At 40.8% G+C, this 22217-nt stretch overlaps 1 protein-coding gene across 2 annotated transcripts; it reads left to right on the top strand.

Annotated features, from left to right (window-relative positions):
• Positions 1 to 71: 71 nt before the first annotated feature.
• Positions 72 to 20938, top strand: LOC306829506 (uncharacterized protein). 2 transcript variants are annotated; one of them, XM_079352563.1, is made up of 3 exons: positions 72 to 435; positions 1190 to 1278; positions 20297 to 20938. In XM_079352563.1, exons 1-3 carry the CDS (start codon positions 204 to 206, stop codon positions 20447 to 20449), a joined length of 474 nt encoding a protein of 157 aa, XP_079208689.1. In that variant the 5' UTR covers positions 72 to 203; the 3' UTR covers positions 20450 to 20938. The 2 variants fall into 2 exon arrangements, with proteins under 2 accessions (XP_079208689.1, XP_079208690.1); XM_079352564.1 differs by lacking the exon at positions 20297 to 20938 and adding an exon at positions 1852 to 2237 and having other exon boundaries at positions 77 to 435.
• Positions 20939 to 22217: the final 1279 nt, after the last annotated feature.

Below are 22217 nucleotides of genomic sequence, written 5' to 3'. Positions count from 1 at the left end.
GAATTTGCGGCTTTTATTTTTTCGGACCTGTGGTTCGAAAAGTAGAATTTGGCTTTTTTTTTTTAAGTGATTTTGAGAACATCCTGGAAACAGTGCCCCCTGCTGGCTGACAACTACACGCACGTTTTGGACACAGCAGCACGCAAGCAGTCAGCTGTCTCAAATGAAACAAAGGTGTCTCCCTTCATATTGTGTATAATAAGATGCTGTCCAGGAAGAGAAAGCAGTTTGACTCTCAGCTGAGTCGAAAGGACAAATATGAAGAAAACGAGCAATCCAGTCTGCGCGGAAAGAAGCGCAACAAAGAGGAAAAGTTTGTCTTTAAAGTCAAATTACTGAAGTCGAAGAAGGCGGCAAAGCAGGAGGAGGAAGCACCCAGGAGATTGATGTGTGAGCCTACAGCAAATACAACCGAGAGTACCGAGAGCCGAGGAGGTGAAAAAAAGAAACATATGGATGAACATGGAGATAATTATTGTAGTTTAAGTTAGCTTGTTAGGTTAGCCGAGGCTAGTAGCTGGTTAGCTAACAGGAGTCACTCCTGTAAAATGAAAATGGAGATAGTTTTAGTTTTCATCCTGAAACATGATGGAAATGTTGAGAGCTACTGTTAGATTTTATTCGTGCTCAAGTCTTTTTAGTGTTGATTCTTGTTAATGTCCCCTGTCTAAATCCGTAAACGCAAACCATTTTTTAATTTGCAATTTTCTCATCTGTGACTCTTAAACTCACCCACAAAACAAACTAAGAGCACAATCACACTTTATTTCTTTATTTTATACACCGAGCAGTGATTTGATACAAACCTCACAAGGCTCAGGAGCTCGACAGGCTGGGTTACTCTCCAATCCAGCTCAGTGTTTCTGGAGCAAAATGATATCATAAAATAAGTTATAATATAATTAAGGTTTATTTAGATGTAATGAGATGTGGTTTGTGGTGCACAAACAGGACAGCACTTTATTCTGACAAGAAATCGATTTACAACCCCCCTGAGGTCAACGTCTTCTTCATGGATGACTGTGGTTGAATTTATATACAATATTTATTTTATAAAGTGCTGACCTTAAAGTATAAAACAAAGGGATGTTCTTCATTCAATTAAGAAAAGCAACAACTGGAAAGACTAAAGAGTAGTATTTTACATTTTGTATCGTCCAACCTTCATTTTTGTCTTTTCTCTTGTCAGGAGCTCGCACTCAGTCTGACTCTGTTGGAGGAGGCGTCTTCTTTTTTTCCGGATCACCAACCAGCAAAGTCGTGAACGAGAAGGAAAAGGTAAGTCCGACGCAACGTTTAAAAAAATATGCAATAATAATTGAGTGACTAGAGGACATTGATTTATTGAAAAACCCTCAAGAACCTTTGTAACTGGAAAGGGTTTAGCTGCATGGCAAACACAGATGGTGTTATGTCCATCAATTTAGTTTGTTTATTCAAACATAGAATTATTATAAATGATTACTAGCTTACCCAAATAACAAGTTAAACAGTTTCCCCTTTGACCTTTTTCTATCTATGAATCAGTTGCCTGTTTGTCAGGGGTTCAATCTCCAGCTCCTGCAGCATCAAGTGACCCTGGGAAACACATTTATCATATTTTATAAACTCCTACTTTAGTGAATATAAGTCAAAGTAATCTATGTTCTCTAAAAGCCATTGAAGAAATGATAAAATAGACATTTTTATATGCCTCAGCAGGAAAGTACAACTTGGCTTAGTACTTCATTCATGGATTTGTCATGGTTTCTAAGGCACTAAAAGATGATTTGCAGTGTGACCAGAAATGTTTTGGGTTTTTTGAGTCATATCGATATGAACCAAGCCTGTCGATGTCTTTGCCTTGGACAGGCAAAGCTTTCAGTTGTGAGGACCATCGCTAGGATGCTGGAGGAGAACCAGCTGATCAGACGGAGACTGGCGGCCCTCAGTCAGATCCACAGTCTTCACTGACAGATCCTTCACAGCCAAAGCAGGTCACCTACTGTTACTTCATATCTGAAGAACATAACCAGTCTTTCTTCACATCCCAGTTCATAACAGTTGATGTCTTTCCAGTTTCTAAAAACCAATTAGTGTTACACTGTGGTTGTTCTTTTATGTTTGGTGCTGTCACGCCAGACCATAAAGAGAATTAGTTTTAACAAATCCAGATTTTACTCAGTGTTTACTAAACTGTTATTGAATTAAAATAGTCCATACTCACTTTGTTGCAGTGAGATAAACGTTGTTATAAAATTGTCTTTTCTGTACACAAAAAGGAAGGACACCGGGCACTCCAAGCAAGAAAAAATGTAAAAATGTAAGGATATACTTAAAATGGATAAATCTTTAAAACAAATGCTGTACTTGTAAGTTTTATCTTCCTCATCTTTTACATGTTCTCGTTTGCAGTGCCTGGTTTCTTTTATTTAACGTGGTTCTCCAAAACACCCAACACCTTTTTTTTTTTTTTACACAATTTCTCTTCTCTAACGCCACCAGTCGACCTCCCTTGTGCGTCTGATGGTTGACGCCTGTTCTGCATGCGTTATGTATTTGTTACGGTTTTGTACAACGACACTGTTTCAGAGCAGTAAAGTATGATCCCAACCCCCCCCCCCCCCAGTTACTGCAGTTAAACAATACTATCAACATCTTCATTAAGATACATGAAGATGTGTAGCACATTATTAAGAAGTTGAATGATATAAAACACAACACTCGGTTCATTAGCATGAGACAATCTCACATGAAACTCTCCTTTTGATCCACCAGAGGGGGCCACCTCCTACAATATCTATCTCGTCATGTTGAACTAGACGTCTTCAAGCAACAACAGGAAAGCAGTGAAACGTGTAATGGTAGTATAAATAGTATAAAGCAGTCTCCAGCTCTGGGTGTTGGAACCTTTATTTGTTCTCTGTGTAAAACTTGAATGTTTCATGGTTGTGCCTGGATAAATTAAAGACTGTTTACTCCATGCTAAAAACGTCAGTGTAGTCTGTTCTAACCGTGAATCAGCAGCTTCGGTGAGTACAATATCTGAGTCAGATGTAAACAAAGAAAACTGATGATGATGTTAGAATAGATACCAAATCACCCGTGTTTTGTTTGAATGAATCCGCTGAACTAGTTCTCACTCATTGAAACCGTTTTTCATTGATATGGGAAAGGTGACAAGTTGTTCAGTGAAGGTTACAGGGATGTTTCTGACGCCAGAGGTTGGAAGTTTTTTACTTCTGTCTTCCTGATTTCTAAGGAAATGAACCTCAGAGCAGCATGTGGCTGGAATTATTTTTGTCGTGAAATAATGACTTTAACCACAGACCATTGACTTTAAACTGTTGTGCAGTTCCTTCTTTCGATTGAGGGGCCTCATTACCTCGTGTGCCTTTTTTTTTTTCTACACAACATGGCAGCTTTATCGGAGTTCTCGCTCGTGTGTGTGTGTGTGTGTGTGTGTGTGTGTGTGTGTGTGTGTGTGTGTGTGTGTGTGTGTGTGTGTGTGTGTGTGTGTGTGTGTGTGTGTGTGTGTGTGTGTGTGTGTGTGTGTGTGTGTGTGTGTGTGTGTGTGTGTGTGTGTGTGTGTGTGTGTGTGTGTGTGTGTGTGTGTCACACATTGTTGTGTTGTCCAGGCATGTTTTTGCCACTAGTGACAGTATATGTAAAGTGCTGTAATCTTTGCGTGCTCGATCCACGTCGTGCAGGATATACTCACCTATTGTTTAGTCTCACATCTAAACCTCTGATATACACCATCGATCGTATGGTGAAGGGATGACCGTCCTTACTTCATATCAAGTTGGCTGGTACACAAACTAAGTATGTAGGAGCAGTGTTACGTGTCACTGTTTATAACATTTATTTATTTATCCTCTACTGGATGGGCCACTTAAAAAACATTTTGGCGAGAAATGAGTAGTACCCACTTCTTTAGGCACTGCTACACCACCGACCTCAGGTGAACACTGAACACTTATTTGAGTTTGCAGACTGGAGTTCTCTGCAGTAAGAAGTCTGTATTAGTACACTGAAGGCTTATGAAAAGGGTTTTACATCATCGACGATAAGAGGCTGTTTGGGAGGTGATGTTCATGCAAACGACAATGTTTTTGAATCAAAGCTGCGCTCTGAACAGGAGACGGGCTGACGCACCTCCAGACAGCACTGTGAAACGTGTTGAGCAGCAGTTTGCTGCACTGTTTGTTTACATGGCCTCGGGTTAGCTGTGCACTCTGACACAAGCAGGTCTTGTTCAGAAAACAGAGCGATCAGCAGTGTCAGAAAGGAGGCCAATAAAAGTCATGACCCGGCTCGGGAGGTCAACAGAAATAGGAGACGACGCCAAGTTAAAGTTTAAATTCTTTATTCAACAAGATTGAACCGAATGAGTCTTCATCTATAAAAGTGATGTGGAGCAGCGAAGCATGTTGTGTTGTCGCAGTCGTTTGGACTTGGACCAAGCTGTGAATTCATTTTGACATGAAGTTGTCTCTGTCGTCGCGTCTCTTGTTTTCAAAGCTGCACTTGAATTCCGAGCAGCTGTCTGAGGTCAGACATGCTGCACGTTTGGTTCATGTGCGACACCTTTTGTTTCTAATGACGATGGATGATTCATTTTGTTTCCACGCCTACCGCACCACGTCACACTCAAATGGCTCCTTGTGAGAACCATGATGATGGAACTGAGAGACCCTTCATGTCAGCAGGTTTAAGAGTTGCTTAGGTTACTCCGGCTGCACCAACCGGCTGACCAATCACAGCAGGCCGGCTGGGCAAAATGAGAAGTCACGCTGTGTATCATAACCTGCTGACCTGAAGTCTCCACCTGTGTTCATATATTCTCATTTTTTTCATTTTACCTTTTTCATTTATTGTCGATTAATCATTGAGGGCAAACTGTCATGTACAAAGATGTCGAGAGTACAATTAAACAAAAGACAAAACAACCAATACGTAGAATATAAGACCTGAATGATGAGCAGCAAAGCAGACGACAACATTTCTATTTACTCTCATGAGCAGTCATGAGTGATCACGTTTTTTAAATTGACCTATGCTAACCATTGTGTTGAGTTTCAGTTTTTTCTATTGTTTTCCAAAGCTGTTAACCCAACGTTAGTGTGTACTCGGTCAACATCAGCCAGTCACTTGATCTAGTCAGATACTGATTATCAGCCCAGATGACGTGATTTATGCTGCTAAATTACCCGTAAGTGCTTTATAAATAAATACCTGCCCATGTCTGACTGACAGTGACAGCTTTGTGGTACAGGATGTAATGATGAGTGGAGTATTTGTCAGCAGTGATGCATCTGAGGGCGGAGGGATAAACTGGGTGTCATGGTTTTAGGGTGGCGTGTCTATAAATGACGTCTCTGTAGTCCAGACCTGACGGGAAGACGGCTTCAATGATCCCTTTTCTCCACGCTCGAGGGACGATCCTGTACAAAGATCTAATTTTCTGTTGTAATTTAGTAGTTACTTTGATTTAATTAAGTAAATAAGATTGATCGAGCCAGATGCCCAATATATTTATAGTGCGTTACTCTTTCAACATTGTGACCTTCTACAGTTATGTTAGTCGATGTCTGTGATATTTCTGGCTCGTGTAAAGAGCTGGTGTTTAGTTTTGTTTGTGTTCAGTCCCAGTTTAACAGACTGAATACGTCATCTGTGTGTGTGTGTGAGACTGTGTGTGTGGGGGGTGTGTGTGTGCATCAAAACCTCCTTCCTTCTAACTCCCAGTGGTATTTTGGAGGACTTTCTGGTCTGCTTCCTCTGGATAAGACAAAAATCAGTGACAAGAAGCAAGAATATCTTTTTTTTTTTTTTTTTAGGAAAATAAAAAATCTTCAATGAATACCGTCATTATTAAAGGAATGCCTACTGTAAACTTGACTCAAGGAGAGGATATAGTTATGACAGCATGTGAGCACACAAAGTAAAATATGAAAAAGAAAACGCCCCGTGTTCCCATCATTATGCCCCGTGGATCCTTAAAAGGACTCTGTTTTCCCTGTCAGACAGAGTTCAGGTGTGAAATGAACTCAGGCTTTCACACAGTTTCATCAGCTTTAATTGAGTTAACAGGCACCATCTCTCCGCAGGCCAGGAGCAAACTGCTGTGAAGCCTTATGCTAATGTTTCTCTTTAAGCATCTGCAGAGTGAGGGAGGGAACACATTTACTGACTACTGACTTTTCAGATTTGTTGAAGCGTATCACCCTCAAGTGAAACCGTATTTGTGTCAAAAAAAATTCTAAACCTTGAATTATCATTTTTACATACCGTAGATTTGACCCTTGATGTTTATTAATTTTCTCTATAAATTCTGACATTGCACCTGGTAACGGAGTCACACACATTACATTCAGACCGTCATCACATCGCCATGGACAAGTGCTGTATATAAAATAAAAAATGAAACCTGTCGACTTCACTACAGTGGAATCACTGCGTTCAGAAGCTCACGACGCCGTGCACTCTCGTCCCCTGCAGACGTCATCTTTATAAAGCCACTTAAGGTCATAGTTCAGTTTATGTGTTGACTTTGTGTTTCAGCTCAGTGTCAACGTTTCCACCTTTTGATTTGTCTATAAACAGACTCAAGCTACGCTAATGACTTCATGTTTGCACTTTGAAAAGTTCAGTGACGGGACGTTGGTGTTGCTTCCTCAGACCTTTAAAAATGAAACCACGAGTGAGAAAACCAAACACAACAACATACTTCATCGATGTGGTTGTGCGTGTTGTCGATGATTGCGTGATGACTAATATTGTGAAGTCTTGAGTGTGTACTGATGATGCGGTGTATTTTCTGGGGGAAGTTTCGTGTGGTACATTTGCATCACTTCTTTGTAGTTTGTCTCTGGCAGTAAATGTAGGCCAAAGTGAAAAAGCTACTAGTATTAATTACTGCAACTAATTTGTTGTGGTCAGGTGGGAATTAACGGTAGCTGCAATGAGCAAGTCAGGGAATAACTTTAATTTGCTTTGGTTGTTTTAATATTAAAAACCAACCAGCTTTAAACGGCACTGTTTGGAAACAGTGAAGCACTGAAGTGGTCGTCGAGTAATCACAGAGTCATGATTTTACTCACTCAGGGGTCTGAAAAGCAATAATGAAGAAACCCATCTGAACACCTCAGGCGTGTCGCGTGAGATACTTTCCCCTCCTGCTTTCTTTGATCTTGAGAAACTGTTTTTTTTTTCTTCTCATTATATTGGCGTTGTTGACATGGAATACATTTTGCTACAGGTTTGTATTTTGGGGAGAGAGAGCGACACCTTTTGTCCTTCATCACATTTCTGTGAAGTTGACTCCCAGTAAAACAACATTTTGTTGAATTCTCTGCCCTTGCAGTATGATGAAATGTGTGTACATGTTCATGGATGATTCATGATGAAGAAGTGGATTTTCAGTTGTTTTCTACCAGATGGCGCCATTTCCCCATTTATTGTCGACGGAGCTCAAACTGGGGCAATGGCGGAATTGATAGTTGTTTATATTATTGTGCCTGTAGGGCCAATGCAAGAAATATTGAGAACTAAAACAATATAAATGTATTTTATTGACGTCATAGTGTGTGTGTGTGTGTGTGTGTGTGTGTGTGTGTGTGTGTGTGTGTGTGTGTGTGTGTGTGTGTGTGTGTGTGTGTGTGTGTGTGTGTGTGTGTGTGTGTGTGTGTGTGTGTGTGTGTGTGTGTGTGTGTGTGTGTGTGTGTGTGTGTGTGTGTGTGTGTGTGTGTGTGTGTGTGTGTGTTCAGAAATGTGTGTGGACAGGCTCTTACTAAGAAATCCATGGTATTGCATTATTATACGATCTGACACTACACAAAAAAGATGAAACATCAATGTTGATACGACACTCCTCTGACTCTGATAATCTCTGATAATCCTAAAACAATCTGATTTGCATATATGCAAAAACTATCCACTTTTTTGAGTGTTTTGTCTTATTTAGAAATCAACTTCTCATCACAAAAACAGGCTTTTAAGGGTTTACATTTCTGAAACACAATAAATGTATGGTGAACACTGAAGCTGATAATGTAACAAAAACACATGAATAACACATTGCTGGATCATATTTCTATGGTCGTCTTTATTGGAGGTCGTCTTTATTTTGCTTTGTCATAAGGAGGAAAAGTGTGACTCAAGTCGTTGGCTTGTAGGACGGTTACTACATCATGTTTCCCTTTTTTTTTTTCCTCTGCGTGTTTCAATATAATGACTACACAGACTACATTACAAAAGCCATGTTATAGCTCAAAAATGAATTATTAATTGCTTAAATGTCATATATACAGTGTATCATGAATCCAATGTCGTCATAAAAAAACAAAATCTGGCTGTAAAAGTTAATCTGAAGCTTCCTGAATATTTTAGTTTATCTCAGATTGCAGACGTACGATCCCGGAGGCAATCGTGTCAGAAGTATTGGACCAGGGTATCTTTAAAACATGTTTGTTTGTTTGCTAAAGTTTGGCAGGAAATTAGCTTTTTAAATTCCCACTGTGGATCCTGAGTTCAAATGGTGACATGGATTAAACGTTAATATAAATCAGCTTCAGGGGAAACCAGGGATGATCGTCTCTTTTGACTGAGTAGAAGGGAGACACAAGCACATACATTTTTATAAAGAAGGAGTTCAAGGAAGCGCGCTCTAACCACAATGCTTCAGTAAATAAACCGTTTGGGGAGATGTAAGCTTTATATATCACAGGACTCATCTGAAGGCATGCGTGTTGACAGCAGCTTCAATAACTAAAGGAAACTCTTGGAAAACATCTTTACTAATAGCTGTAATCCCCTGCCTTAGCTAGTCCATGGTGATGCATTTCTTCAGGCTCGTTTAGAGATTGTCTGTAGGTGAGATATTGATTCAGCCAGGAGCACAAACTTCTGTTTTCTGTATAAAGTCATCCCTTATCACCTCCTCCGAGCGTTCACAGCTTTAGATAAAATACGCCAAGGCTCCTGATTTTGCCTCCAAAATGCATGTGGGCCTTCATGAAAGAGGACATATCATCCCCCTTTTCCACCTCTTCAAACAGTCCCTGTGGTCTTAATGAATCTGTGCTGTGCTTTGATAAAAGTATAACATGAATCAAGCACCAGAGGAGGTTTGTGACCCTGATGAAACCAGCTCTCCCAGAGGGCTCTGTTTTGGCGTGTGTTTCTTTAAAGGAGTTTTCCCAGTAGTGATGACGTATTTTTGTAGGCCAACCCGAAAGTAGCTTCCCAGTGGGAATGGGATTTTTGCATTGGATTTTGGATCATTGCAGAAAATAAACCTTTGTGTCGAACACGTTTCTGATGTGTAGCTGTTTGGTTCAGCAGGAACATTTATAGTTGAACATCATTCTCATGAAATTGAAAGTGTTAATGCAGCCGAGAAAATGAAAAGGCTAACGTCATGCTTCAAGCCAACGACACCACGCTCGGTTGATTTTGACCGTTACGCTTCATCGATCTAATCAGCGGTTTTTGACAAGCTAGTGAAACCGTAGCTTAATAAAAAGTTTATTAACCTAATATTTACAAGAACACTGAAAAACATGACGAGTGGCTGTGAGGAGGAATAGTGAGAGAGTTCCTGGCGTGATGACGTTTAATGTCTCCGACCCCGTGGGGGTCTCGGCTAACATAGTTTATCTCCTTAAGGTTGTAAGCAAACTGATGCAGGTGAAATGAAGCAGTAGAGAGCAGTGTTATTTGATGTTTTGGTTGATCAATGGGGGTTTGTCATTAGCATTCTGGTCTGCTGCTGCTCTGCCCAACAGAGGCCTTGACTCTGTAACATTCGTCAGGTCAAGCTTGATCAACTGAGGCTATTTGGGCGTAGAGGACTGATTGCTGGTTTAAGCTTCGAGAGATCATTTTATGCTGCCTGCTTGTCTTCGATTCAAAAATATTTCTCCCTCTGATCATGTGTGAATGTATGGGACCAGCGAATTGATCTAAATCTAAGACAACATTACAATTTAATATCCTTTTTGGGTGTTTTTTTCATCAGAAAACATCAGAGTTCTTGTATCCACTCATCAAGGGACTTTGAAGTGAAGAAGCGGTGCATGATGAACTAACACACACGAGTGGAATCGTTGAGCCTTCTAATGTGCTTTACGCTGCATATGGACAGGTATAGTATTGTAAAGGCTTCTTGTGGCTCACATGCAGAGGATCCTTTGCATGCATCGAATGTGTCGATGCTGTCTGATGGTTGGTGTGAGCAAGAAAGAAAGTGCTTCTCCTTTAATGATGATTCAGCCAAACTTCCTATTAAGATGTGAAATTCTGTTAGAAATCTTGTTTTTGCACATAGCACGTCTCATCGTCTTTAATGGAACATGTGCTTACATATTAATCTGCATTTCACAGACATTGAGATTTATTGGTTTGATACAAGCTGTTTCTCTTTAACCGTATACTTAAAATAAACCTTTTTTGTCCCGGTGCAGTCCCAACGTTAATTGTTCTTGTCCCTTTTTTCCAGTGTTACCTAGACATGCACGATCCTCCTTTTTTTCTAACGATTTTTTTTTAATCATGACTGATAGTTGTATTGCTGTTCTTGGTATTATGTGTAGAAAAAACACCCACGTGGCGTCTGTAAATGACACTGAAATAACACACAGGCTCCTTCGTTAATTTGCATGTGTTTCAAGGAGAGTGGACTCGTGCTGTGTTTGAGCACTTTGTTTCATATGGAGGTTAATGATGTTGAGGCGCTGCAGAGTCGAGCCATTGATATCACTGTAATCCTGCTGATTACAGACGGCACACAGTCTCTCTGGACACACTTCACTCACCTCACAGGTGGCCTTTTGTACGTGTGTGCATCTGTATGTGAGACACACACACATGGACAGACACACACACACACACGGACAGACACACACACGCGGACAGACAGGAAAATAAAGATAAAGATGGAAACTTGGAGCAGACTCTAGAAACCAAACTGCCCGTTGTGCATTTGTTTCTTTAGCTGAACTTAAAAACTTCGTCCAAATATCATGTCTGATATGTTTGTTTTAACATTCATAGCCTTCATGCCTTATCCCAGCAGAAATGTGTTCAAGGCTATGTTTAGAGCCGTGCCTCTCGTACTATGGAGCCCCACAGGATGAGATTCAAACAGACACGAGACGCAGCAGAGACTGGGAATAATCGCAGCGGGCGCCACACACCTCAGGAAGGTCGCAATTTTCTATCATTACTGTTAAATCCTGCTTCCAGAGAAACTAATCACAAGGTGTTAATAATAATGACGGCCTTAAACCATAATCCTTCTCTCCGCTGACTCTCACCTGAAAGTGTGACTGATGCTTATCAATTACCATTGTGATTACTCCCATGATTTCCGTGTCAGGTTCTGACGGCTTCTGTTCAGTGGGATCACAGCTCTTCACATGTCATACAGATGCTTTGATCTGTCTCGATAATCCTATAAAGCTAACTATGGTTACAATGTGAACCAAAGATTTGTAGTTTGCAGAATAATTAGTAAATAATTCCTCGTGCAAAATTGCTGCTAAATGTTGCTGATGTGCAGGTGGCACCACAGACCGTCCAATCACAAGTCTTCCTCAAATCCCTGTATCAGGGCACATTTTTGGCTCAAAGTCCTGAGTACCTCAGTACATCAAATTTGTCTGACTGTTGAAGTGCATACTTGGAGCCATAGATTGATGAACCTGGCTGGCCTTAACTAACGATCCGTTTGAAAGCGATCAGTTTATAATCTGTTATGGATGAAACTGAAAACTGGATTTCGAGTACAGGGTTTCTTCAGGATCCTGTTTGACTGTACAGATTCAACAGGAGTCACTATTAAAAATACAGTGATAAATCCAACTCTTATCTGACTATTGTTCTAAATACAACATATGTTTATGTGGTGAGTCGAATGAAACCAACAAAAACTTGGTCTTTGTCACCTGATAAAGACAATTTGTTTAAAACGCTGGGATTATGAAACTTTTTGTGAACCTAAAGAGAAACCTAGTATGAGTTATTGTGCGGCCGTTTCTCGTTGTTCTGCTCATGGAGTTTGTAGTTTTTGAAACGCATATAAATGTCAATATTAATTATGCTCCATATTATTTGCAAAGAGGGATATTCATGTTGCTTTTCAATCGTGGTTGTTTTAACTTGTATGTTTTATTTTGGAGTCCAGAATTACTTTTAATATTTGTACGTGGTACACATGTTGAATATATCTGGATATTTTACATCCTCGTCCTTTTAGAGAGTTTGAAGGCTTGGATTGTGGATTTACAATTTGGTGCCGTGAACTGAAGCGTTGAACTCAGTTCTATTATGATTTACTATGTATGCTTATTTGATCAGTACATACTCAAATCAGACTAATTTATGAACAAACCCATTTTGTTGTGTGGAACCTGAGCTGATTAGTGGTCCAAACAGCAAACCTCGCTGGACTAAAGATGGTGTATAGCAGTCTTAAGAGCTTAACACGTGTGAAGTGTTAAAGAAGTGGTTGTGATTGTTCTCTTGAGCCGTATGCACACTGAAATGCAGGGAGCTTAAAGAACTACACATTTCAATAAACAAGGATTCATCTTGGTGTTAAAGTCGTGGTGTCTTTGAGAAAACAGAGTTCTTGTATCCACTCATCAAGGGACTTTGAAGTGAGGAAGCGGTGCATGATGAACTAACACACACGAGTGGAATCGTTGAGCCTTCTAATGTGCTTTACACTGCATATGGACAGGTATAGTATTGTAAAGGCTTCTTGTGGCTCACATGCAGAGGATCCATTGCATGCATCGAATGTGTCGATGCTGTCTGATGGTTGGTGTGAGCAAGAAAGAAAGTGCTTCTCCTTTAATGATGATTCAGCCAAACTTCCTATTAAGATGTGAAATTCTGTTAGAAATCTTGTTTTTGCACATAGCACGTCTCATCGTCTTTAATGGAACATGTGCTTACATATTAATCTGCATTTCACAGACATTGAGATTTATTGGTTTGATACAAGCTGTTTCTCTTTAACCGGATACTTAAAATAAACCTTTTTTGTCCCGGTGCAGTCCCAACGTTCATTGTTCTTGTCCCTTAGTGTTGATGTGAAATTGTGCTTTGACTTAATGATAAGGAATTCTCTCTCTCTCTCTCTCTCTCCCTCTCCCTCTCCCTCTCTCTCTCTCTCTCTCTCTCTCTCTCTCTCTCTCTCTCTCTCTCTCGTAAACCATTAACACACATTTCACAGTCCATTTGCTACCTCCAACTTGATATTAACTCGGCAGAAAGCTGTGAGTGAAAATGTAAGGAATCCCCTGCATGAATTAAATTGAAAGTTAAAGCTATGTAAGTAATTTAAAAAAAACGTATACAAAGAAAGTTACACAACCTGTGCAGGAATACAAATATATGTGCGATTTTAAATGAAACCTCTAAACAGTGAAGGACCGGCTGTAAATACAGAGCTGTGTCTTGTCCTTTTTTTAATTAATTTTTCTTATTTGGGAAACACTTTGTTTATTCACACTTTCACTGTCTATATTCAAAAACATGTCAAACACATCGGCAGCATGTCAGCACATGAGCCTTGTTCTCATCTGAAGGCCCTGCAGCTCTGTCATAAATCCACTAGGTGTAGCAGCTCCCCGTTTGTTTCTGTGCACTGATTTCACAGAGGCCTTACAGCCCTGACTGCTCTCAGATTCATAGGCTTATTCTTGGCATTACACGGCTATTTCTAAATGTTTTAGTTGACAAAACATCATCTCAAATGGAGATTAACATGCTATCAAGCTCACAATGTACAGCTCTTAGATAATGTCCCTTTAATTCCTCATGAGTGGCCTCGTGAATAAAAGATGACACTCGTGCATCGCTCCGTTCTGCCCGAGCTGGATCGCACGAGTTTTGGTGATTTGGGATTTCTTGAGTTCACTGTTGCAGGAACGAAAGTATTTCTGTCCTTATTCTCACATCGCTGCGTCGCCATTTACATCAGTTTTACTTCAAATGACAGCAACAGAAGGAGATTGAAACTGATTGAGAGTAGGTGCAGTTTAATATCATTTCGCTCTCCCTCCTTCTCTTCTCCTCCCTGTAGTGTGATAATTGCAGATATTCATAACAACACGCAGACTTTCAATTATTTCTATCACACTGGCATTTCATTAAACACGCTTGCATGCAGTTCATGAATCCATTTAATCTGTTCTCACGTTGTTTATGGCAAAATAAAGCGGCCAGAGATGCTGCGTTTCAAATAGGAAAGGAAGAAGTGGTTTGATATTTCTCACCGCCCCGCTCCTCTCCTGTCCCGGCCTGTTTGGCGAAACTGAGATTTGGAGGAACATTTCATCGCCTAACCTCACGCAGGAGCAAAGCTGAGCTGTAGAGCACGCTTCATTGCACAACAGGGAGAAAAAAAGAGAAGAAAAAAAAAGACATTTTTTGAGGCTCACTGCCAAAGAGTGTGTCAGTAACGTGAGAGATGACAGATAATAAAGGGTGGGGGGGAAAGTGAGAGGGTTCTTCTTTCTGCACACGCCTTTAAAGCCAGAAGAGTAAAGCATTGACATGTGTGTTCCAAGTGCTGTAATCAGAGCACATGCTTTCATCTGCTCTTCAAAGCTGTGGAGCAGGTGTGTTTCCTCAAACAATCCCTGCTCTATCCTCCATCTTTGCTCGGGAGGATTTTCATGTCCCGTGTTTCTGACGACCGTTTCCTTTCTACCTCCGTTTTCCATGAAGTGTAGAAGGCTTTTAACGGTCTTAACATGAACTTGATCACTTTCCTGTTCGCTTTCGTTTCCTGATTTTTATAATGTCCAAAAAAACAAACTGCACAATCTGTAGCTGAGACAACAAGTTGAAAGCCGGGAGACGCTGGTCCGAAGGGAAGCACGCACGCTCCGGCACACGTCGACACAGAACCCCTTCCCTGTGCTCAGAGGAGTCCCACCTCTAGCAGTTTCTGTCTTTTGTTTGGTTTCTTTCAGCTGCTTTCAAGAGACATATCCGTCCATCAGGACAGGCGAAACAGCATGACCTATTTAGATAGAAAGACACACCTAAAAAGCTTTGGCTTTGAGGTTAAAAGACAGAAAGCTTTCTCTGCGGTCAGATTTTGTTTTTGTGAAGATCTGGGCCACGGTAAAATTCATCACAGAAATGGGATATTATTCTCTTTGGATTTGTTCTTATGTATAAAGCTTTATAAACATGTTTTTTGTTTTTTTTTCCCTCCAGTGTTTCTCTAACTCTCAACCCGTGTGGACTTTGGACCCGGGTTGCGTATGTAGAACTGCTGTACGCTTTAACACCATGTCACTGTTTTCATGTTTAATGCGAGGGAGCCCTGATGAATAAAACCCATCCTGGCTCACTATAGCTTCCAAGTCCTGACACTAAAGAACAGCATGAAGTAAGATGTGAGTTAAAGCTTGAAGCGCTGTACACTGGATGCATAAGAGCTTCTCTTCACATGGCTCACGTTACGCCCCTTAAAACCACATTACCTTTTCCGATTGGATCTTTATTTTTTTTTTTCCAATGCTCTGAAGTGGCTCTTCGACACGAAACACACCAACGTCAACTGAATTAGCCTCTCGCACTGACATCCATACGTGCCCCTGTGGGAGCTTTATACCGCTGTCTTGGAGTCCTTTTCAGAGCGGGGCCATCTGTAGCCTTCACCATTGTCCAGGTCCCCTCACTGATCTGTGCGCCCGCTCTGTCTCCTGAGATCCAGTGACTCATCAATCTCCCCCATGGCCTCCGTTCTACTGAAGGAGACCTTGCCCTCCAACACTTTTTTTTTTTTTGGTAACTTAATAACACACTTTCTGGCATGATGCATACACCGAGATACACTGGGGGAAACGGACTCACGCAGACACAAGCGATGGATAATACATTTCACAAGTTTTTTCTTTTTTTTTTTTTAACCCTATAACCTGAGTTCGCGTGTTGTTACTTTTTCTTACGGCTCATTCAGTGTCCCTCTTTTGCTTTGAGAAACAGGTGACGAAATCTCATGCCAGCATTTAAAGCTTCTGAAATCTGAAGCTGCCTTCCTCACCTTCCATGTCATTTACATTCACTTCATCATAATGCGTATCTTATCTGTGTGGGGAAGAAAAAGCTAGCTTATATGCTGTGTGACGTTGTTGTGTTTGACTATATTACACTTTTTCAAAACACGAACAACTACCAGGTTTAATTCTGGTAAGTTCCGTGTGGGGTCTTGGCCCCCTGTCTGGTCACCATATTGAGTTATTGATAAACCGTAGGTGGGCTAAGCAGGGGAGCAGACCTCCAGATGGGACAATTAACCAAGATTAACATAGTCCTCGGAAAAAGCATTCATCTCCACTTCCTCTCCTGCAATCATGTCTCCTGATGTTGATGTAAATCCAGTGAATACAAATCCTTGTTTCATTAAAGGGCTGCAGCTGAACATGTATTTTTTTGTTTCATCCCTCATGTAAGTAATGCAGGCCACTCTCTAATGCCTGTTGGTCTGTGACCTTGTCTATGTAAGTCCAGCCTAAAATATCTTCTATCGGACAGATTGCTTTGAAATTTGCAAAGACGTATATGTACGAGGACCTTCTGACTTTGTTAATCCCCTTGCATTGATTTTACCGACATTTGGAGGTTTGAGTCTCAGCATCTTGACAACTATTGGATAGATTGCAGTGAAATTCAGTTCAGACATCCCAACCCTGTCAGGATGACTTATAACAGCTTTACTGATCGCTTGACTTTGTATTTTAAGCGCTCATAAGTTATTTATTAAATTTTTCTGAAAGGCTGCTGACTGTTGTGCAGAGTGGTCTCTCGTGCATCAAAGTGTGCGTCTCTGATGGGCCGTGAATAAAGCAGGTTATTTCTGAATGAATGGGACATTTATGAAGCCTTTCCTGCCATGCTGGATGGTTTTAATAAATCTGTTTCTGTGAAGATGAGCTTATCTACTCAACAATGATTTGCTTATGCTAATGTTGATGCTTGATGAACGGAACAAAAGTCTGTTAGTAATGCAGCTTAAAGGAGCGGCTAAAACAGGATGTGCACACAAGTGCGGTTGAAGTATCCCAAAAGGTTTTTGATAGAGAGCATTTATTTCCCAAAATGTGGAAATACTGGTTCAGACAAAATATTTGGTGAGCAGGTAAAACATGCAGATTGTACAAGCTTATAAAGGTGTAATTTTCCATTTGACAATAAATAGAATGTTCTGGAGGAGTCATCAGTGAATTCATGTGGTCGGGCTCGATCCAGTCTAATCTGTGTCTGTGCAGTTGAACCTGAATAGTGTAACTCCTCTGAGTATTTACTGCTTAGTTGAGTTAAGCACACAGTACATGCTAGCTTTAGCCCACCCTGAGTAGAGAATCAAACACTGCAACAGAAGCTGTTTAATCACTGATTACAGATATTGTGGCGAACACTGATATATGTTGAGTTTCACTGGAAAACAAAGCTTTACTCTGCAGACGAGGCCCAAATGTTTCCTGGGTATAACCACGCTCAGGCAGTCAATGTACTCTTGAGAGAATAGAGACAATATTTACAAAGGGGGCACACAGAAGAAATATGCCCAATATAGCTCTCAGTCCCTCATGTAATATTTAGGTTTGCTGTAGCCAATCAGATCATCAGAACGTTTCTTTGTAGTTGCAGTAAAAAGGATGCATAGACTTTTTTTTTTTTTTGTTCACTTGAATTCTAATAATACCTCGGCATCTGTTTGTTACTTCTTGTTATAAACTAGAGGAACTTTTTTCATTCATTTTTGTATATTTAGTTAATTTATCGTGCCTTTTATTGTAGAGAGAGAGAGTGGGGAAGGACATACAGGACAGGAGCCTAAGGTCAGACCTGAACAGGCCGCCCGCTTGGAGGACCAACCTCCATCCATGGGGCGCGTGCACTAACCACTCTAACAGCGCCCCAAACTAGGCATCCTTTAACTTGACGCCTACAAAACTGATTTCAATTCTGAGACACTGTGAAGTTAAAATTCATCAAAAACTTTAATATTCACAAAGATGTATTTTCAAACCCATTACACCAAGGTTTTCTGAGTGAAGGTACAAACCATTAATCTCCCCTGAGAGTCACCTCGAACAGACTTTAAGTTTTTAGAAACATCAATACACTATTATCGTCTCGTAGTGCTGCAGACTGGTTAACGATGTTAGTTAGTTGCAACCGTGTGCATCTTATGCTGACTTTAAGGAAACCTCTGTCTAAATAAAAGCATTGTTTTAAACCTGCCGGTGATCACATTCCCGTCAGCCTGAACCAAATGTGTTGATGTGTTGTACTATTTAACCTGCAACTTGTTAACACCAGATTATAAACGGTGCTTTTACTGATCTGATGATCTGTATTAGCCTGTTAGCATGCACATTGTGAGTTGTTAGCATCTGTCGCACAAATGTTAATATGACTGGTGTGATAAGTAGAGAGACCTGGGTTCAAGCCCCCAAGCATTTACCCCCATGGTGGTGTCCTTGATCAGCCCACTGAACTCTGAGTGCAGGGAGGCTGTTCTCGAAAAGACCCCGACCTTTGAACTCAGCGTGAAAGAGAAGCAGGGAAAATGAGATTTTTTTTCCTATGGGAGTCATATTACGTTGTTACATGCACAGTAAGCCTTAAAGTGGCTTACAGCAGGTTACACAGGTTACTGCAGCGTTCGGTCCTTTGGAGAACTGTGAGGGCTTTTTTTGTTTAACCCTTTGCTGTATTGATTTAGCTGCTGGACAACAAAGGACTGAGATACATGCACATGTGGAGTCTGTTTTTTTTTTTTTGTTGTTCTCCAACTGTGGCCAAAGAAAGAATCCAAATCCCATTTACCCTCAGTCACCCAGCTGTGTCCTTTGTGTGTGTGTGTCTGTGTCTTTGTGTGTCTGGTTGTGTGTTTGTGTGCGTTCCCTTGAGCGCATAAGCATCTGCTTGTGCTCGTGTGGTCCCATCTGAACTTTCCAGAGGGCAAAAGCGGCTCCTGCTGTTCTCCTGTCTGACAAGTCCCATCCTAAAATAGACCAAATTGTGTCTGCTGTCTGCTTCCCTCCTATAGAATCGTAAAACCAGCACAAATGCACTGCCACAGGACGTCCGGCTGCATTAATAAACGTTGAGGTATTTCTAATCCCGGACTGTCTTTGTCAGGCTTCTCTGTCCTTACTGACCTCTTTTGTTCGCTTGTATTTGTATTGTTCCTCATTATTAAATTATTGGGGCGGCAGTAGCTCAGTCTGTAGGGACTTGGGTTGGGAACCGGAGGGTCGCCGGTTCAAGTCCCGGCACGGACCAAGTCCGGAAACTGGTCTGGTAACTGGAGAGGTGCCAGTCCATTTCCTGAGCACTGCCGAGGTGCCCCTGAGCAAGGCACCGAACCCCAAAACTGCTCTGGAGCGCTCGCTGTGGGCAGCCCCCTCACTCTGAGACCTCTCCATTAATGCATGTCACTAGAACCCTGTTTGTGCATGAGGGTGTATCTCGGCCTATGTGTGTGTTAGACAGAGTGTAAAAAAAACGAATTTCCCCTCGTGGGATTAATAAAGTGTAAATTATTATTATTATTATTATTATTATTATTACTGGTGTAATGACTTGTTCTTTTCTTTAAATTCATCCGACATTAAAAAGACAAAAAGTCACGTTGGCTTCATTGCTGGATATTTTTGAAAAGCTTTGTATGAAATAATAACATTTTTAAAATGTTAAAAGCACTTGAAGATGGGGTAAAACATTTTTGTGAAAGAAGCCGTCATCTGCACGACAGCACTTTGTGTTGCTCCCCTCTGCAGATTAATTGAATACATCATTACTCAAAACCTGTCTTGACTTTTTTTTGTTGTTGTTTCTTCAGTGTATGACTCTCTTGGTCAGCAAACTGAAAAGTGCAGAAATGCCGCCTCTCATAATTTCACGCATGAAGGCAAAAGAAAGCAATCTGGAGATCTGAAGTTGACGCTTTGCTGAAAGTAACTTCTAAAGAACATTTTGTCTTCAAAGAAAAAGTCAACTTTGTTAAACTGCCGAGTACGAGAAGGGCACTGACAATTTCAGTCACATTAAAAGCCGTAGCTTGTATTTGCGCCTCTAGAAGCATCATTTAAAAAGAGGAAACAATGTGTTCATGTTTGTGTAATGTGCACCACTAGGCTATCAAGCTCCTCTGTATGAATTCATGCCAAGTCGACGCTTATTTAGAAAGCATCGTTGACCTAAGTGTTTATATGATCATATTTGTAGTTCTTTATTGCTAATTTTTAGACATGCTTGACCTCATCTGTTTCAGTTAATTCAGGAGCGGCTGTGGCTCAGTGGGTCGAGCGGGTCGTCTCTTAACCAGAATGTTGGAGCCTCGATCCTGAGCTCCAGTAGCAACATGTCGGATGTGTCCTTGGGGAAGACGCTTCACCCTGAATCGCTCCTGCTGCTTCGTGTATGATTGTGTATGGACGGAGTTATTTACTTCTGATGGTCGCTGTGTGACATGTGGTGCAAGATCACTTTTATATACGACTAGAAAAGCAGCATATATGATCAAGTCCACTTACGTTTATCACGACCAGTCTCACCTGTATCACTTCACTGTCGTTATTATAGATGTATTGTTGTTTCTATTGTTCACCACTGTTGCAGAGTTCTTTGCTCACTGTGGATTAATGTTGGGTCTCTCTGATCTAATGTTGCAAAAAAACAAAATAGTCATTGCCTGCTCTATATGTCAGGTGTCCTTTTGCTGTGATATGGCACAAAATAAAAAGGATTGATGGACTGACTTCTGTCACACCTACGGGACACCACAGGGTTGCAAAAGTTCCCACATGATTATAGATGGGCCCAAATTCACTGCGTGGCTCAAAACAATGAACAACACAGTTGTCATCTGTAAATAAAGGTTTTTGATCCTTCAATGAAAGAGAGAGCCGAACTTCTTGAAAGCAATTCTTTTATGTTGCGACCTCTCACGGTTTCTTTCAGAAATCTCAAGCCGTCTTGATCTCCCTCCCCTCTCCTTCCTGCTGCTTTTCTGTCCGTCTGCACAGGATGTTTGTTTAGCTTGTCACCGTGCCTTCACTCGAGTGTGATGTCTGTAGCTGAGTGGTCTTCTGTACTGCTCTCCTGCTCTGTTAATCCCCCCATTCAGATGCACTGAGCAGAACCTACAAAATATGCCTGCTTTTATATTCTCCTGCGATTCACTGGCTACACTTTCACTTGGTGTTTACACTGCTGTGCCCAGCATGTTTTTTTTTCTGTCAGATTAATCATTATCAGTAGTTTAGATAAAAAATCAATAAAAATAAATAAATCAATAAAAATAAATAAATAAAGGATTTTAATGTAAATATTCTTTTCTAACTCCTGCACAGAACCACGTCCTGTTACACGATTAGAGAAAGAACACTCATTATGGGAGAGCAGTGTCTATAGGTAACTATTGAGTAATGTATCACTGTTTAAGTGTTAACACTTTACATACTCAAATATAAAGAACAAATATGTATGGCCAACTGTGCTCCAGATTTATAAAGCAAGACTTTTGAGTTGTAGCCAAACAGACCGCTTACCTACAAGACGTTTTCAAACTGTCACACACGGAGGTGTGACCTAATGAAACAAGACTAACTTTAACCCCTGAAAGAAACTCAAAAAATCACATTGCATGAAACCATGTGGGTGTGATTTTAAAATGGAAACTGTGCAGACCTTGAGCGCCACATGACTTTATCTCTCTCATTATGCAAAGTGTTTTCAAGCAGCCTTTGGCAAAGAGGCATCAGATGACACATGCTTTGTAATGTTTATTTAAAAACTCCAATCCTTTTAAAGGTGTTGCACATAGAAAAAATAAAAAACTATTGCATCTAAAAATTCAGCATTTAAAAAAAAAAAAAAAAAAAAAAAAAAAAAAGTCTGTGTGCTGGATGAAGATGGTCTGGTAAGCGTGGTGTAGCATCAGCTGTGGTGAACTCGTGGTCAGCAGCCCTTGCATGACCAAAGCCCAGGTGGAGAGGACAACTATCTCTCAGTCTCCTGATATGTCTGTCCGTGATCACCCCTCTCTGTCAGTTCCAGCTGCTGATGTTCTCTTAAATAGATGAGACACATCTGTGCTCCCCCACAAGCCTGCTGATTAGCATATGCATCGTCACATCACCCATAGGGCAGCCTACCAGCGAAAGTATTAACAGTGGCAGCATTAATAGCAC

This window comes from Symphodus melops (assembly GCF_947650265.1).
Source record: "Symphodus melops genome assembly, chromosome: 9".
Taxonomy (NCBI): domain Eukaryota; kingdom Metazoa; phylum Chordata; class Actinopteri; order Labriformes; family Labridae; genus Symphodus; species Symphodus melops.
The sequence above is the reverse complement of the archived record's forward strand: the minus strand, read 5'-3'. Positions and strand labels throughout refer to the sequence as shown.

Coding starts and splice junctions, on each gene's coding strand:
- LOC306829506 (XM_079352563.1), top strand. CDS start 204: ATGCTGTCCAGGAAGAGAAAGCAGTTTGACTCTCAGCTGAGTCGAAAG. Junction 436..1,189: donor GAGTACCGAGAGCCGAGGAG/GTGAAAAAAAGA, acceptor TTCTCTTGTCAG/GAGCTCGCACTCAGTCTGAC. Junction 1,279..20,296: donor TCGTGAACGAGAAGGAAAAG/GTAAGTCCGACG, acceptor CATCTGTTTCAG/TTAATTCAGGAGCGGCTGTG.